The 18701-nt window shown below is 40.2% G+C and overlaps 1 protein-coding gene across 3 annotated transcripts in view; it reads right to left on the bottom strand.

Moving 5' to 3' along the window:
- The window catches only part of PRKCD (protein kinase C delta), a 53512-nt gene that overhangs the window by 24115 nt on the left and 10696 nt on the right, over positions 1-18701 (bottom strand). For all 3 annotated transcript variants that reach the window (XM_082211919.1, XM_082211921.1, XM_082211920.1), the window contains exon 2: positions 1869-2005. In XM_082211919.1, the coding sequence (XP_082068045.1) occupies positions 1869-1983 (115 nt within the window). In that variant the 5' untranslated portion in view covers positions 1984-2005. The remainder of the gene's footprint in view (positions 1-1868; positions 2006-18701) is intronic.

The following is an 18701-nucleotide window of genomic DNA, read 5'->3' as shown; positions in this document are numbered from 1 at the left end:
TTCTTTCCAAAAAGGGTCCATGGAACATACAGAATGGAAACGAACGAGCTTTTCTAGTTCTAATAGCAACAGCCATTAGCTTAAAGTTAGAAGGAAAGAAAGCACTTATTATGTAACTATTTTTAGTCCAAGCCCTGGGTGACAATTGGTTTTCATGCAGTGCAAAAGAAAAGGCCTCAAGAATATTTTTAAGGGTCTAAAGTTCACCAAGGAAGGCCAGCAATACTCCTGAGCCTTCTAAGAAAGGAGTCACACAGGGCCAGGGTTTATCCATCAAAGCTCTAGGGAACCTCCTTATCCTGATAAAAGGTTATCAAAGATACTGTTTCCTAAGATGCAGGCATACCTTGTTTCCCTGACCTCTTTAGCCAAAGGTGTGGTTTTTTTCTTTTTTTTAGTTGGAAAGCCTTCCTCTCAGATGCTGAGAGTTTTCAGTGCAAAACACACATACACATACACACACACGCACGCACGCACACAACACAACACACACACGGAAGTACTGTATCAACATGTAAAACCTTCATGAAAACTGAATGGAAAGCACAGAAGTTATAGGCAGCAGAAAAGCAGATGGGTGCACCACTGAACTGGATGGGAAATGACACTGAAAGGTAACAACAACCTGAATTAGGCTTTCAGTAACGAAAGGAGAAATTCTTCTTGCACACCCTTCTCTGAACTATGATTTTTAAAATAATAATAATAATAATAATAATAATAATAATAATAATAATAATAATCCTTCGCATGCCTGTGTACAGTGGTCTTCTTCTAAAAAGAATGACAGAATATATAGGTGGAACCACAAGACAGTTCCTGCTGATGAGTTGAGTTCCACCCAAAAAAAGTGACTTTTGAATAATGGACTCTGAAGAGAGAAGAAAAGCAGGCAACAAAACAATCTTCTGCTAATTGGACAACAAAGCCTTCCGGCTCTAGTAATGGATTGTAGTAAAGAAGTATCTTTTCAAGATATGACGGGGGTGGCATTTCACACCGAATCCATTCTCACATTATGCTTTGGATTTAAAATAATGCAACAAGACTAAAATAATAAAAATGGAAATAATAATTGATTAACTTCAGCTTTCACATTAAAAAATAAGGTGTTAAAAATTCATAGTACATACCAGCATGGTGGTACATCCATTTGAATTTTTTATTCAAAGCTACCTTTATCTCTCGGTCCAGCATATCTGAAGGAGCATCTCCACCCCCATCGTTCTGCCCGGACACTGAGGTCTAGCGCTGAGGGCCTTCTGGTGGTTCCCTCACTGCGAGAAGCCAAGTTACAGGGAACCAGGCAGAGGGCCTTCTCGGTAGTGGTGCCCTCCCTGTGGAACGCCCTCCCACCAGATGTCAAAGAGAACAATAACTACCAGACTTTTAGAAGACATCTGAAGGCAGCCCTGTTTAGGGAAGCTTTTAATGTTTGATGTATTATGGTATTTTAATATTTTGTTGGAAGTCGCACAGAGTGGCTGGGGAATAAATAAATAAATTATTTATTATTATTATTATTATTATTATTATTATTATTATTATTATTATCTCTTCCTGATACATTGCCTATGATCAGATGACTTAAATCCAAATGATGCTGTACACAAATAGCCATATTCTTCACTCTTTCCCTGTCATTGGGATTAAACTGGCCTATGCCACATACATTAGACTAGAAACTGCATCCTTTGACACCTTAAGGTTGTAATCGTATATACATTTACTTTGGAGTACATCGCTACCGACTCAGTGAGATTTCCTTTCTCATAAACAAGCACACAATTAGACTCTGGTCCTGCCAGACCATATGTGAGGAATTCCAGACCACAAATGGAATCAATTCAACTGATCAATCTTCTTACCTGTAGTCAAGGCCTCTTTCATTTTTATTGCACAGAATGGCTGTAGTTGCTCCACTTGATTCGGCATAGGTCCTAGCTCAAAGGAGTTGAATGATATTCGTAAGAAGGGAGCCATTTCTCATAGCACAATTGTAAACCTACACAGGGGGAGAAAACAGACAAAAAAGTTAAGGCTAGAGTTAAAAATTGGGCTGTGTGGAGAAAATAAGACGAAGAAAGGACTCAGTAAACCATGCTTGAAATCAACTCCTGGTGTGTTCTAAGACCCATCTCCTGAGTTGACTAAATTTATAGGAAATTTTTTTCTTTCCAGGAAAATTATAATAAATCCAATTCAGAGGAAATCTGAATCCAGACATTCTAGTTCGCATATAGCTTTTTAAAAACCAAAAACCAAAATGCATCATGTTATTGTGTGCGTGTTGGCTCATATCCTAAGAACTAAGTGTCTTGCTCTTCTCATGGAATAGAGGTTTTCACACTTTCTGTACCCCAAAAACCAGATCTATAAGGTCTGAGGACCCTGGGAAACGTTGTGAGATATGGCATAAGAGAGGCTGCAGATGGCTGGAAGATTTGAAAACTGCAGGGACCCCTTCCTTGGATGAGCAGAAGTGCTTTTCTGCTCACAGTGCACACTTTTTGGAACCAAACCACATATCTTTGGCTAGTGGCCATAATTAACCTTTCTAACTGACACATCATACATAAATCTCTTCATTTTTCTTATCATGCTGTTGGAAACTTATTGCTCTAGATCACTGTCCATCTTGATAAGACACTTAAGCCCCACCAGTATTTAGCTAATGACAAATTTATTATCAGAAAGCAAACATGTGTTTGGCTCCCTGCAGTTCTGTCACTGTGTTTAAGGCTGACACAAGCACCAAAAACAAGTCATCAGTAGAATGTTTCATTCTTCTCTGGACTAAATGAGAGCACAAATGTTGTTCATTTGTTTGCTTCATCTTACTTTAAATAAATCACTACCCCCACTTTGTCTAGACGGCTTGGTATCAAGATTTTAATGTTATAAGTCTTCTCATTCAAAATACTAATATCTCACCCAACCCCCAAATTGAAATCAAGGTGGCTTACATAAAAGCATATCATAGAATAAATAAAAAATACAGTATAAAATTATAAGCAAATCATACATACTTAAATATAAACATTGAAGTTAAAATGCTTCCAATTTGATATATTAGCTATACATCTTTTAAAGCAACACTAGATGACAAATATTTCAGACCTAAGAGAAAACTCTGCTTTAGAAAGCCTGTGGTCCAATATTACTATAAAAGAAAAACAAAATCTGTAATGAAAGATAAACTAAAAAGAAGTCTGTTTGATGTTTACAAATAGACATGAGGTCATCCTTACATTTTCTAACATATCACAAGACATTCAGTCTGCACATTCTCAGTACAAGCTACAAGCATTACAGCCAGAAACTATGATCTAAACCTCAAAATATGTGAAGCTTGATTGAATCATCATTCATGTGCATGGGAAACCTTTCACACAGATAAACTTCTGTGATCTATTTGCCTGCATAATTAAGAAGTCCAGTATTTCACTTGTGAAATATGCACGAAGTACAAAAGCATCTGGCTTTAGTACTTTCCCCTGCCACCTAGTAGTTTCAGTCTTTAAAAAAACCCAAAAACTACTCCAACCCACAAATCAGATCAGGTTCTATCCTGTCTTTCTTCTTTCCCCAATTTGCTTGCTTAAATCATTCGGAATTATTTGTACCCCATTTCCTACTGTCCGCTTGTTCTCTCAATTACATGCGTGTTATTATAAAAATATTTTCAGATCTGATGTGTATTTTGGCATGAGATTGTAAGGCAAACACACATCTTGGTTTCCTCAATTAAAAGACAAAAACGAATTCACAATCGTAATCCCCATTATATCTATACAGTATATCTATATATATATTTAATTTATCCATTACTTTTAGTAACACTCTTCACCTGTCCTGCATTAGCAACCACACAAACATAACCTTTCCTACTTCCTTACACTGAGGTCAATCTTAATCACAGAGCAATTCTGTTTCACAGGTAGATTTCCACATGAGATCTGCAAAAAACTCACTTGTCAGTGGCTCATCCTGGCAAATCAGTAGGTGGCGCTCTTTCCACTGTATCAGTAATTGATCTCCAGAAAATATACTACAACACGAATTGTTGCAAAGTGTCCCTTCTGTCTTAAATTGGCTTAAAACCATTTTTAAAAAATGCACAGCACACTCTTGCATACTGTTTTGTTAGACCAAAGAAGGGTTTCATTTGCTATCATTAAAAATGTCGTATTTTAATGTTGTATTTTAACATAACCATAAATAACTGGTGTATAATTTCAAATAAGCAACACTTAATATGTTATAACCTAAACTGAGGAATACACCCTGATTACTATAAGCAAAGCCAACCATAAGATACACAATGATGCCACAAATTCCTTGCCACCATTTGCCACCTCACACAATGGCTGGTGTGAATGAAGGATTCTTCCAATCTTTTTTCATTTTTTTTAAAAAATGTTTTTATTAAAGATTTTCTTGGGTTATTCTTCCAGTCTTTATTATTCAGACCACCACCATCCCATCCATTGGTCATTCCAGTCATTGGCACAGGTATGCCACCTTCCAGATTCTTCCAGTTCCACTTTGCAGAAAGTACCCCTTTCTTTTTGTTTCACTCCAGACTATGTTATGAATGGAGTAGATTTCAAAGCAAAATGGAAGTGAGAAGAACATGCATTTTGCAGTAATAACATAACCCTGGATAGCTCAGTTGGTTGGAGTGTGGTGCTGATAACGCCAAGGCTGCAGGTTTGATCCCTGTATGGGGCAGCTGCATATTCCTGCGTTACAGGGGGTTTGGACTAGATGATCCTCAGGGTCCCTTCCAGCTCTATGATTCTTACCTTTGCCAGAGGTCTATTATCCCTTGCTGTCATGAATTAAGACAGTATCAGTGATGGGCAGTGCTTTTTCTGGGGGTGCTCAAGGGTAAAAGTATGGCACAATTTCATGGTGAGTACTGGCACCTTTTCTTTCTAGAAGAACAGCACTGGTGATGGGGAGGGCCAGAAACAAAGCCAGGAAAAGGCCTTTCTCACTGGCAGCTCATCTTTCAGAGGCACTTCTTGGTATTGCCAGTACATCTCCTAGCTGTGTATTTGACTATGTGAGTTTAGCTCCCCCCCCCCAATTATTTCTATTTATCCCAAACATATATATGAAAGACACAGTTTCTAGAGTATGAATCAGATCCTTTTAAACAGTTCAAACTGAAGGTTTTTTCCTGAAACATATTCTCTAAACAAATCTTGAATATATAGTACATATTCCTGAACTGACATGCTCAGATAATATGCTTTGCTTGCTAGTGAGTAGGAAACAAACTATTATAAACCCCTTCATTCCAAGGTACATATCCTTCTTTGAAAATGGAAGCTCTTACAGCAGGCTATAAAACTGAAGATAAATGAAATATTATTTTAAAGAGGAAGAGATTGTAATGTGGATCAAATGCTTTTTATTTTTGCTGTGGTGAGCATTTTCCTAGTAAACTAATGTTCATCATTGCCAACATGATTATTCGACTACCATTTAGGGGGAGAAGTCAGCATTTCCCATCTAGTCCTTGAGCTGATATTTGCATAAGTGTTTGTGTACCGTATACAGATACACCCATTGCAAGCAAGTGGTGCTTAGCAAGGATCCTAAAACACATTTAACAGCCAACATGCTTTCCACAAATTTTATTCAAGATGTCATTGACTGTTAAGAACAGGAAAAGAAGAATTCAGGTTTGATAGTTTCCAATTACTTGGTGACTCGCTGGCCTGGTTCACACATAAGCATGATTCAGTGTGCACAAATGGGCGCCAAAAGTGAAGATCACACCTGCTGCATTATTTCCCCAGTCCTGCTGATGCTGGGCTCAGTACAGTGGTACCTCTAGTTATGGACTCGATCCATTCTAGGGTGCTGTTCGCACCCCAAAAAGTCCGCAACTAGAGTGCCACTTCTGTGCACACGCACAGCACGATAGAGCGCTTCTGCATATGCGTGAGACGCACAGAGCGCTTCTGTGCATGCACGCATGGCGAAACCTGGAAGTATACACTTCCGGGTTTGCCGCATTCGTATCCTGAAAAAACGCAACCGGAGACTGACGTAACAAGAGGTACGGCTGTAATACATCTGAATCTAGGCTGTGGTTTTCTTGTCCAGACAAATCTCAAGCTGTAAGCAATATTTGTTTTCTGCAGCTGCAGCAGCAGCAGATGAGGAGCACAGCAGATGCAAACTTCACCTTGGGAACCCACATTTGCTCATTTATGCTGTTCCATGTTTGAGCATTGTGCATGAACTGGACCAATGTCTCTTTATTGGCTCCCATGTTTAAAACAAAGTACTGCTAGACTGACAAAAGCTGAGCGGAAACTGTTTGCTTTCCCTATATTTCAGAGGTGTCTACAGCAGCTCTCATAGCACTCCAAGGAACATAACAGCTTCTAACAAAACACTATTTACTGGAATGAAACATAGTGCTTTATCTGTTAAAAAAACAAAACAAAAACAAAATGTTAAGATATTCTGTTTGTGATAGCTTTAAGGTGGGAGAAGGATAAGCTACTTACAAAATGTAGAAACAATATTTCAGTAATCTATGAGAAATAAAAGTAAAGATTTAGTCACAATATTTCAGTGTATTGTGGAAAATATATTGGCCTGGTTCACAAATCACATTAAATGGCCATTAAAAATAAGCCATGCTTTAATGAGAAGCAGCAGCACATAGTACACCTGGGGCAGGGGGGAAGCTCAGAGACCAAGGGTGGCAAGCTGCAGCTGCCCAGAGGACTCCTAAGGAGAGGGGAGAAGAGAGGAGGCTGAGGGAACACTCCACAACAAGGGAGGGTGTTCAAAAAAGGGTGAGAGGCTGCCAGCTCTGCAGGCAAGGGGTGACCTAACTGGGCTCCTGAGCCCCACAGGGGTGCTGCAGAAAGAATGTAGTTGGTCAAGGGAGCTGTGGACCCAAAAAGGTTGAAAACCTCTCAAAAAATAAATATGAATTTATGCTATAAAAAATCTTAAGGAACTACAGTGGCACCTCAGATTACAGATGCTTCAGGTTACAGACTCTGCTAACCCAGAAATAGTACCTCGGGTTAAGAACTTTGCTTCAGGATGAGAACATGAATTGCTCGGCGGCGGCAGCGGGAGGCCCCATTAGCTAAGTTAAGAACAGGTTAAGAATAGTTTCAGGTTAATAACAGACCTCCAGAACGAATTAAGTTCTTAACCTGAGGTACCACTGTATACTGGAACTTTCTTATCTGGGTAAAAGACCCCCAGAAGCCACTCCATACACATGCATAAAGTTTGGAAGGTACAGACATCAGTTTTCAAGGGAGAATCTCTTGCAACTCTCAAGGCAAAAATGGATTTGAAAGTGCTACCAAGGCCCAAGTTTGACCTTCCTGCTACCTTGTCAGGCAATCTCCCAGTTGCCCATCCCCAACCCTGTCTACAAAAAAAGAAAAAGAAAAAAGCAAGCTCTTACTGAGACTAGGTGTTTTGTTTTATATATAAACAGTCATTTATATACTTGCTGGTTACATAAAATATGTATTTAAATAAAATATGTATTTCCATTTCACAAGTTAGCCACTTATACCTCTGGATCAATATTTATATATCTTTTTTTCCCTGTTTATTTGTTTTTCTCCTGTATCAGTGTAAGCTATGTTTTTACCAATATACAAGTAGTTAAAAGGTTGCTATTTGCTATAGATGCTTTTGTGTAAATGAGATAATAAACATACTAGAACCACATCTTATTATGCAAAGCTTTGGTGTTTGGAAAGGGTTGGGATTAAAAGATCAGTAGCAGGCTTTGATTAGCAAATTATACTGTAATCAGTATTTGAAACTTCTAGGTGCATTCTGCGAGAGGGAATGTCATTAGTGTGAGCAGTTTCTGAGCTCAGGGCGCAATACTGTGACTAGATTTCAAATTAAAACTGCAGAGTGAAGGAAAGGAGGACCTTTTTCTGTCTCCCCAGTTCCAGCTACTCTCTGAAGACTGGAGAAAAGACCGTCTTAAGAGTATTAGGGGGGTGGTTAGGGGAAGGACTGGAAGTGTGCCTAGACATTCCGTTGTGCCCATAACCTAGGTTTAAGGTGCCATTTAGCTCCTTAGCTTTCATGTCTCAATTTGCAACACTGGCTGTGATGTACAAATCTTGTTTCCCAGCATTTGTTTTAAAAGGCGGAATAAAATTTACCTTAAAAAGCAAATTTAGCTCCTTTTTAGAAGAGTATTCTGAAGTGAGTGATACAATTAAACAATTTGTTGTGTAAAAAAATCAGGACTAGGGACATTCTTGCAAACTGGAATGTTAATCTCACAATTTGTTCTACCAGGAGGGCAACAACTGTGACATTTTGTTCTCTATTCTGAAGACAAGTGAAATTGTTTTTTCCTTGGCAAATTAATCACCCAGCTTTTGTCATATTAAAACTGCAACCTTACATTAAAAACAACAACCTTCCTCTAACAGTGTGAGTAGAAATACAATTTTATTCCTATTCTTTATACCAAGGTTACAGTATATCCATTTTTTTTCCAGCATTGCCTGACAGGTTTCCCCTCTCAGTATGCTACACACTTGAAAACTGCATAGCCACACAATGTAAAATTTATTGACTAGTTCAAAAAAGATGAAATGTAGCTGGGTGCGTGCTAGGAAATCAGGGCACACCCAACATTGAAACTACTGTAAATTCAGTGCCTTCAAATCAACAGAACTAAGCAGAAGGACCAGTTCTTCATGTTGTTTTTATGGATTCCTACCCTTGGTGAATAATAGTGGGTTTAAAACATGCAGAAATAGCTTGTGGGTAGGTTTCCCCCCTTATTTGTCCTTAGCACGGGGCTGCTAAGGCAATACATCTAGAGAGTTATGCAGTTATTTCAGTTGAATTGTATGATTTGTTTTGGCATTTTTCTGTTTGCAGTGTGTAAATCCATAGTGACAAATGTAACATTTGTAAGCTTCTTTACATAATATTTGTGTTTCAGCTCATATTATTTGAACTCCAATTAACATTAAACCATTTATTTGTTGACCAGCTTGATCTTCCCTACAAATAATCAATGTGATTCATGTAACAGTTTTGCAACATCAAGAATTGATCTGTTACTTCATGACAACTGTTCTCACTAAAACATGAATCAAAACTAAAATTCCACTTGCAGCAATATACACAATGAGCGAATGTTTAATGGGCAAGTGTCAAACTTACAGTAATTTTGACTGGAAATATGGAAAAAAAGGTTTTCTGGCATATGTCCTGTGACCAATGTAACAACAACTATTTTATTATTTATATGCCACCCATCTGACTGGTCTGCCCCAGACACTCTGGGAGGCTTCCAGCAAAATATAAAAATACAATAAATAAATAAATAAATAAATAAATAAATAAATAAATAGAAAAGAACAGCTTATTTGATGAGAAAAAATATTCTCCATCCCTACATGTCTCAAGTGGTCATTTAAAAGAATGTACTTCATTTATTTATGAATCCCTCTTTCCTCTCATTAAAGCACTTCAACTCCCAAGATGTGTAAAACAACTTAAAGCTTCTTTATGTTAAGAATAATGAATGCTTGTAGAAAGTGTTAGTAGTTTTGCTTTATGCTTTTGCATAGGCAGCCTTTAGCCTTCTACCATTTACAGTTATGCTCTGCAGTACTTTCCGTCTGAATGCCAACTTCCTTCATAAGTCTAACTTCAATGCTTAACATAATTGAAATAATGGATTAACTACAGGGATTCTGCTGCACCAATATGTTAAGGAGTCCCAAACAGCTAATGGAGCAATTTCCATTTATATTTTGCTTTCCAACATCCTCCTCTCCGCTCTCAAAGACCAAATGGAAATTTCACAGACCAAAGAGTTGGATGTAGCTCTTTTCAGATAAATTGTTTTGAACAATCCATAAACAGTCTATTTCCATTATAACATGACTTTTTAATAAAATACAAAATCTACAGTGGAAAAGTTACTAGTCTCCAGGGGATTACACTCAACAGAAAGAAAACGTAAGTGTGAATAATGAGCATCTGGACCATATACACGTAATTTAGTGCATGGGTGGGGGAGGGGGTGAATGTAGAAATAAACCAATTCTTTATCAATTTTGGGGATCAAGCTAGATCATTTTTCTCCCAGCTGTACACCAAAAAACTGTGAAAGCAAACCAAAGAGTATAAAGCGCCTTAATTCAAGGATTAAATCTATTACTCTCAACCTGAACCTCTATTTTAGCTTCCTCTCATAGGCAAGATTTCTTTTGAACAAGCACTGACTGTTCTAGATGTTGCCCAGAACAAAGAAATGATTACAGTTCCTGTTCAGAGGATTTATAATCAATCAGAAAAAAGAAAAATAAGGTAAGATACTTGGATGTAAGCAAACTATTTAAGATTTGTGAACTTGTCATAATGACTACAGAGTAATCCATTGATATACTGTAAACTGATTTTTATTTCTTTTTAAAGCGGAAATTCAAGAATTAATTATTTGACAAAACAATTCTGGAATATGTATGAGAAACCAGAATCAAATAAGCTTTCAGGGCTAAATCAGATATATTATTTGTCTGAATGCAATCAGGATGTGTGCTAGAAGGCCAAGGGAAGTCTCAGCAGCCCTGGAACAGTGGGGTCTATAGAGGGGGGAGTTTAAGTATCACTCTGCCAGGTACGGGGACGGACGGACTAATATTTGAAGTTGCCATTTTGATTTCAATGAAAGTGTCCAATGGGAGTTTCTCTTAGAAGTCACGTAGGAAGATAAAAGCACAAGTGATCCCTCCTGTATTAGAATAAAGACCCATCCAAGTCCAGCATCAAAATTCCCAACTAGATGTCATTGGGAAGGCCAAGAGCAGGACATGAATGCAACAACAATCTACTACTTTTTTCCCCTTCGGAGACTGGTATTCTGAGGAATGTCACCACTAATCCTGGAGATTGCATATAATTCTCATGATTAGTAGTCATGGACAGCCTTATCTTCCATGAATTCGTCTAATTTTACTTTAAAGCTAAGTTGGTGGCCATTATCCCATCTTGTGGCACTGGCTTCACCAGTGCAACTACATAGAGCATGAAGGAGTACCTTTTCTCACATGTTTGTTGTGAATCTCCCATTTCCCCTGAATTACTCTGGGTTCTAGTAACCCTACTCACTCTGTCCACATTGTGTGTAATTTTATGCATCTCTATCATCTCCCCACTTAAGTGTGTGTGTGTGTGTGTGTGTGTGTTTCTAATCTGAAAAACCACAAACATTGTAACCTTTCATTATAGGGAGTTGCTCCTGATCATTTTAAGTTTCCTTTTTCTGTGCCCTTTTCAGCTCCACGGTATCCGTTTTGACAAAAATGACAAAAGCTTTAGACAGCATGCCAAGTGTGGCCACGTTGTAGGCATTATAATATTAGCAGCTTCATTTCTGATCTCTTCCTGAACAATACCTAACATGGAATTTTAATCTCTTATCGAAACCTTTGCTTCAGGAACTGCATGGTTACATTTTCCCCATGTTATTGGTGATGACATGCACAATGACAACAGACTCTTGCTCCCCAGCACTACCAGACATGTTGAGATGGTCAGAGTTGTGTCAGGGAGTGGAAGAGTCACATTTCTCTTCCCCATCCTCCACAGTGGCAAGGCTGCTCAGGCTTTCCCTTGGCTTATATTTACAGAACACAAAAGACAAGCACATGTAGTTTGTACTCAGTAATAAGATATCCCCCCCAAGCACATATCTTCAGATATTTTCTAGCTCCTTCCCTACATGCCCTCCCCAAAAAGCGAAAAGATAAATATATCTATAAGTGCCTGCTACTAAAAGAACGCATCGTATTTAGCAGCATGCCTGAGGATGTAGTTTTAATGCTAGCTTTCTAGTTTCTATTCTCTATGTTGAGTTTCTAATTGATGGTAATCAGCGATCTCCTCCCACTCACATAGCTGGGTGGTTTAAAGACTGTAGCTGCTTCCCAGCAAGACTGCAGCATTGACATGAGAGTTCAGATGGATGTAAACACTCATTCATATCATCCCCGTGATCAGAAATTCACACTGTCCCTTTATTGCACACTCTCACTTTAGAGTACAAACACTTTGTTTGCTAGCTGCCATAACCATGTTTGCTGTGACATGCATTCCATGCAGATCAAATCACACTATTTCTCCTCCCTCAGAATTGCAGGGGGGAGGGGAACATGGTTTGCACCCGGCCAACCATCCAGAGATGACCTTGGAACTAACTGCAAAATGACTGGTTTTGTTTTGATGGGAAGGACGTGGGTTGGGACTGGTTTTATCCAGTGCAGCCTCTGCGGTGGGGTCTTGACCAGTACCCACCCACCTACCCTTGACCCAGTGAGGGATTTTTTTATTATTTTCTGGTTTCCAATTTTGGTTGCAGCCACAGAGGATTTTTTCCTCTCCTGGAGTTCCTGATTACTTCTGGATTTTACAGGTTTTCTGCCTGAGTCACACTGGGCTTGAGAAGTGTGGCAATTGTCCAGGCTCCCACCTTTCCCCCATTTTGGCAGATACAGTGCTGGGTTAGGTGAATTGGTGTGAAGGGAAAAAATGGTGAACATCTTGAGGCACCTTCTAGGAGATGAAAGTAACACATCTGTTTTGCATGCAGAAGGTCCCAGGTGTGGGAGATTTGCAGTCAAACCTAACAATCCATATTTCCTAGTTAGTATATGAAGGAGTTATGGGGCGCGGGTGGCGCTGTGGGTAAAAGCCTCAGCGCCTAGGGCTTGCCGATCGAAAGGTCGGCGGTTCGAATCCCCGCGGCGGGGTGCGCTCCCGTCGTTCGGTCCCAGCGCCTGCCAACCTAGCAGTTCGAAAGCACCCCCGGTGCAAGTAGATAAATAGGGACCGCTTACCAGCGGGAAGGTAAACGGCATTCCGTGTGCTGCGCTGGCTCGCCAGATGCAACTTTGTCACGCTGGCCACGTGACCCGGAAGTGTCTCCGGACAGCGCTGGCCCCCGGCCTATAGATGTGAGATGGGCGCACAAACCCCAGAGTCTTGTCAAGACTGGCCCGTTCGGGCAGGGGTACCTTTACCTTTACCTTTATATGAAGGAGTTAAGGACCACAGAGTTCTAATTGCTACAGTCGGCTAATTTAGTTCACACTCTCTCTTCTCCTGAAAGGAAGTAAATAAGGCCTGTTTCCTGTCATCCAACCCACTCTTCACACTGCAAATAATGGAGTGCCATCTTGCTGATTTCAACTAAGATTATTTTTGCCTGCATTAATTTATTGCTGCTGCATAGTGAAAATGCATATCTGAGACCTATAAACTAAGTAAATCATTTTAAAGCTTGTCCAAAAAACCAAGGGTTATGTATTATGAGTCTCTGACTTACAGGAGCCCACACTGTTTTGAACCACTTCACGCAGCAGCAATACCTATTTGCAGATCCTTCAGAGTTTTTCTAATAAATTTGTTGCCAATTAAAAATCCCAGACCTGAGTTCTCTCTCTCATTTGCAGGGCTATGGGTGCAACTCTCATGCTCTACTTGCATAGAATCGCCAGAATCTCATAGGTGTCCAAGTCTAGAATGGATCTTCCTTGTCTGCAGCATTTCTAGAATTTAGTTTCTTTCCATCATTTCTTTTTTTAATCTATGCATTAGCTGGCAACTCATCATACTTCCTTTACTAGAGAGGAATAGTATCCAGGCCATTTTCCTGCACTGCTGATTGTGAGCAGCATTTCCATTTGAATCAGTGGCTTGCTATGAATCAACCCCCAGCCAGTCCAATTATCCCACAATCCAACCTCTCACCTCAAACCTCCTTTATCCTCAATGGATAAAATACACAGAAGTTAAAATCCATTTCCCCCATACATTCTGGGGCAGGGGGAAAGTATGATGCCATTTCTCTCTCTCTCTCTCTCTCTCTCTCTCTCTCTCACACACACACACACACACACACACACACACTTCTCAGGATTACATTCTTTCATAGTTCCAGAGGCTTCCTAAAGATGTACGTCTCTCACTGCTCCACATCTAATCCAGGGACTGATAACAACACTGTGAGAAAGCCAAGAAATCTTTTGGCAGTTTTACAAGGAAATTGTTGATGGGACAGAAATTCTGCCCACATTAAGTGTTTGTTTCTTAAAAACCTATATTGATTCCTAGTTCAAAGAAAAAAACCAGGGCATCATTTGGCTGGTACCATTGAGTGGCTACCTGTCTAGTCATGGATATCATTTTAGTTCAGAGTCCTGAACTAAGAATTGCCTGCTGGTGCACTTGACTGTAAACTCTGTTTCAAATTTGAGGAACAGATGGATACACAATTTCTTCTGTCTGAGGACAGCTTAGAAGTAATTGAGTATGACGCCCTAGCATGTCAATCAATGGCTGGTAACACCTTTCAACTTTTCTTTTTCTTTGTTTATTGCACTCTGCCCTAGAACTAATAAGCTTGTACATACTTCTCCAACACCAAATTCAGAGGTTGCCAGGAACATTATGGAATAAACTTTAATACCCATATGAACAGCCTATTAAATTCAGTTTATATTTGTAGAAAAGAATCATTCTACTGATCATCAGAGTGTTTCTCAGATAGTCACTTTTATTTTGGCAGTTGCATTACAGCTCTGTACAATATCCAGCTGAGCCTTAAAATGAAGCTTTTCCTATAATTATCAAGTGCATTAGGCTTCATCTCCTCTAAACATGTAACCATGAAAAGATGTGGCAGTCAGTTATTATTTCAGTGGCTTTCAATGAAATGACTGCCTTCAGCTTGCACAATGATTTTGAACACTGACTGGGCTGGGATTTGAGCATGCATCTCTCAGGCCAAAAGGAAAATGCTCTTATCTTCCAGACATGAATAAAGCAGGCATTAGTTCTTGGCAACTTCTAATTATTTGTTGATCATGTGGTTTAGGCTCTGGTCCTCAACAAACTCTACTAGAAATGACTAGTAGGGTTTCATTTCTAAGTAATGAACCAGGATGTTAGCAGCTATTATCGTGCTTAACCTCACAAATACGTACCAATTATTTGTGGTGAAATTTAACATAAAAGAACCATAGATATTCCTTCCAGTAGTACTCTACTGGTGTCAAGGATTAAAAGAAACAAACAGCACCAAAGTGAAAAGTACTTCCATTTTTTAAAAAGAAGCCTTAGTTTGAAATTGTGATCTCGGCACAGCATGCCTTGTCCTAGACATTATGTAGTGGCATTTTGTTTTAGGGTTCAAGCTCCTCTACAGCATCAGGGTCAATATAATATTGTTAAAGGTAAGAACACATGGGTTTCACAAGGCACTCTTGAAACTGAGAAGACATTTCATAGAGAACACTGAACACAACCCACATGTACGTTATGTTTCAGTCAGAGCTGTTCTGCATGCTATAGCTCTGTTAAATAAGTGAAAATAATAAACATCAGAACTGGTGTGTCCAAGGAATATATGGATTTCTGCCACTTTGAGGCAACATTGAATCACAAATACATTTTCATCTTCATGGGAAGAAATTAATGGAAGACAGGAAACTCAAACTAGGACCTGAAATAAGGAAAAACGCAAAGCTATGTGCCTAGCATGTGCCACCCAGACCTGTGCTTATTAATTTGCCCACACCTCAGTGATGTTTGGAACAACCAGGAAGCATATTTGCAGCTTCCAGCTGTGATGAGTCCTGTCATGCATTATGTTCAGGCCTATCTTTTTGAGTCGCCAGCTTTATTAAGTCAGCAACAGGGATTCAGCCTACATACAATTATCACATTCCACCACAATGGCCACCTGGAGACCCCAGAAACTATCTTAATCTTCCAGTAAGAGGGTCACATTTTATATGTATTTAAGCATGATTGCTGACAACTAAACTGACCCCCCAAAAAATTTCAGATGCTGAAGTACTGCCCAAATAATGTCTCATGGTAGAAGACAGAACTGTGTGCATAATGCTATCCACCCTGTGCAGCTGGTCTGCTGCTCTCAGGTCTGGTTTTCCTTTAGTATATGGAATGGGAGAGAAGTGTAATTTTGTCCTTTGCCCCTGGCACCAAAATATCTTGGACCCAGCCCTGCACATAAAATAGAATTTACTTTCTAACAACTGTGGCAGACTCCATTGAGAAGATGCTGGGAGGTGGTGGAACAAACCTATTTAATTCCATAATAGGCTTCTCGCAAGCAATGCCTTCCCCATCTCTCCACTGCCCATTTCTCAAGACGCACCCCCACTCCCAGCTCTCATTCCTTTCCCCCTTGCATTTCTTCTGGTAGAGAACTGTAGCCCTGAGTGACACAGTTTCCTAATGTTTCTTATTAGCAGCATGAAGCCATTGCTTAACAATGGCTCTGCTTGCCCAGAATTCCCTCTCATCTTTCTTCACATTCCAGGAAGGAGCATTTTGGAAAGCAGCTGTTGCATAAATGATAAGAGGGAGAAAACATGAAAACATACCCATCCTTTCTTACTTATTCATCTGCACTCCCGCCCTCTCACAAGCAGTGTGGAGAGAAAAGAGGAAGAGGGGAGTGCTGAGGGAGGGGGGGAGCATCTGCATCAGTTATCTCCTTCCCATTCTTAATTACCATTGCCTGAAACGGCAGTTTCAAAGATGCAAAAAAATAAGAAGAAAAGGGGGAATGTGGGTTGGCTGCTTAGGGGCCAAGAAGTTCCCTTGAAGGGAGCAAAGGTGGCTCACAAAATGCCACTTGCCACCTCTAACTATCAAAAGGGAACTGTCAATCATCTGATGTCAGATGACCAACTTCTACCTGTGTGGTAAACACTGTGGGCTCAAACCTCAACAATTGGGCACTGGAAATCAGCTGGTTGTTGGGGCATCAAAGCACTGCACACAGCTCTGTAAAAGCTCACTTGCAAAGAGCAGCACATAGAATTTTGGAGCTGTCAACAATCAGGAGATCAGCGGTGCCTGCTAACCCCTTATTGGTCCAGCCACTAGTTTACCCAACACACGCCTGACGTCGCATGTGATACTATGTGATAGCAGGTGTACGACAAATGGGTGTGGCTTGGTCCAAATGGCTTAACAGGCCAAATGAAGAGGCTTGGAGGACCTAATTAGGCCCCCAGTCTGGAGGTTCCTCAGCACTGCACTACAGAAACTTGTTCCGGTATGCTGGGTATAAGCAATAACAGCTCTAAGGCCAATAGTGAATTTCCCAGTGTGGTGTAATGCTTAGAGGGCTAGACTAGGACTTGGGAGACTGGGGTTCAAAACCCCACTTGGTGATCCAGCACACCTGGTGACCTTGGGCCTGTCACTGCCTCTCAACCTAAACTACCTCACAGGGCTGTTGTGTGGATAAAAGGGGGAGAGGGGGAATTGAGCTCCTTAGAGGAAAGGTGGGATATAAATGTAATAGTAAAGGTAAAGGGACCCCTGACCATTAGGTCCAGTCGTGGCCGACTCTGAGGTTGCGGCGCTCATCTCGCTTTATTGGCCGAGGGAGCCGGCATACAGCTTCCGGGTCATGTGGCCAGCATGACTAAGCCGCTTCTGGCAAACCAGAGCAGCGCACGGAAACACCGTTTACCTTCCCGCCGGAGCGGTACCTATTTATCTACTTGCACTTTGATGTGCTTTCAAACCTCTAGGTTGGCAGGAGCAGGGACCGAGAAATGGGAGCTCACCCCGTTGCGGGGATTCGAACCACTGACCTTCTGATCAGCAAGTCCTAGGCTCTGTGGTTTAACCCACAGCGCCACCCGTGTCCCATAAATGTAATACAGTATTAATAAAGTCACATAAGACACTGATAAGAGAGAATAGCAAATGCTCTTGTGTGTTGATGGAAGTTTATCATACCTACCACAGCCGGCAACTGAATAAATAAAGTGCTGTTACAAAAACTAGTACCGTCGTACCTTGGTTTTCAAACAGCTTAGTTCTCGAAAGTTTTGGCTTCTGAACGCCGCAAACCCGGAAGTGACTGTTCCAGTATGCAAACTATTTTTGGAAGCCAAAAATCTGACGGGGCTTCCGTGGCTTCCAATTGGCTGCAGTAACTTCCTGCATCCAATCAGAAGCTGCACTTTGGTTTCTGAACATTTTGGAAGTTGAACGGACTTCCGGAATGAATTCCGTTTGACTTCCAAGGTACAAATGTACATATATGTACAATAAGGAACTGTGTCATGGCTACATGCAAAAATTATCCCCAGATGTTTGCTGGAAGACTAAGAACTACCGTTAATTCATCACTGAAACTGCTTTCATTTAACCATTTGCACCCACCCTTACTGTGTGTCTCTGCCACCACCCTATTCTAGGGTGTATCAACATTTAAATGCTTTAAAACTTAAGATCTTAAAAGAACTCAGTAAACCAGAGAGATGTCTGCTTCGTGGCTTAAGGAGTTTATATCAATACAGTCTGATCTTCAGCAGCATTAAGATGGGTTTAAAGGCATTTATTTCCATAGACTTACGACGGTGATCCTCTGCATGCTTATCTCGTACTAAGACCCACTGAGCTCAATAGGACCTGCTTCTTCATAGACATTGTTTAGGATTGCACTGTGCATCCCACTTAAATCTGCATATGGCTGGGCTGAGGTAACGTTTAAAGAAAAAGATTAGAAATATGATCAGTGTCTTTGGATTTTTAAAAAATCTATTTTTTAAATGCTCTATATCATGCATGCTTAATTAATATAGAGAGCTGCTAGTTAT

This window comes from Podarcis vaucheri (assembly GCF_965113315.1).
Source record: "Podarcis vaucheri genome assembly, chromosome: 2".
NCBI classification, from domain to species: domain Eukaryota; kingdom Metazoa; phylum Chordata; class Lepidosauria; order Squamata; family Lacertidae; genus Podarcis; species Podarcis vaucheri.
The sequence above is the reverse complement of the archived record's forward strand: the minus strand, read 5'-3'. Positions and strand labels throughout refer to the sequence as shown.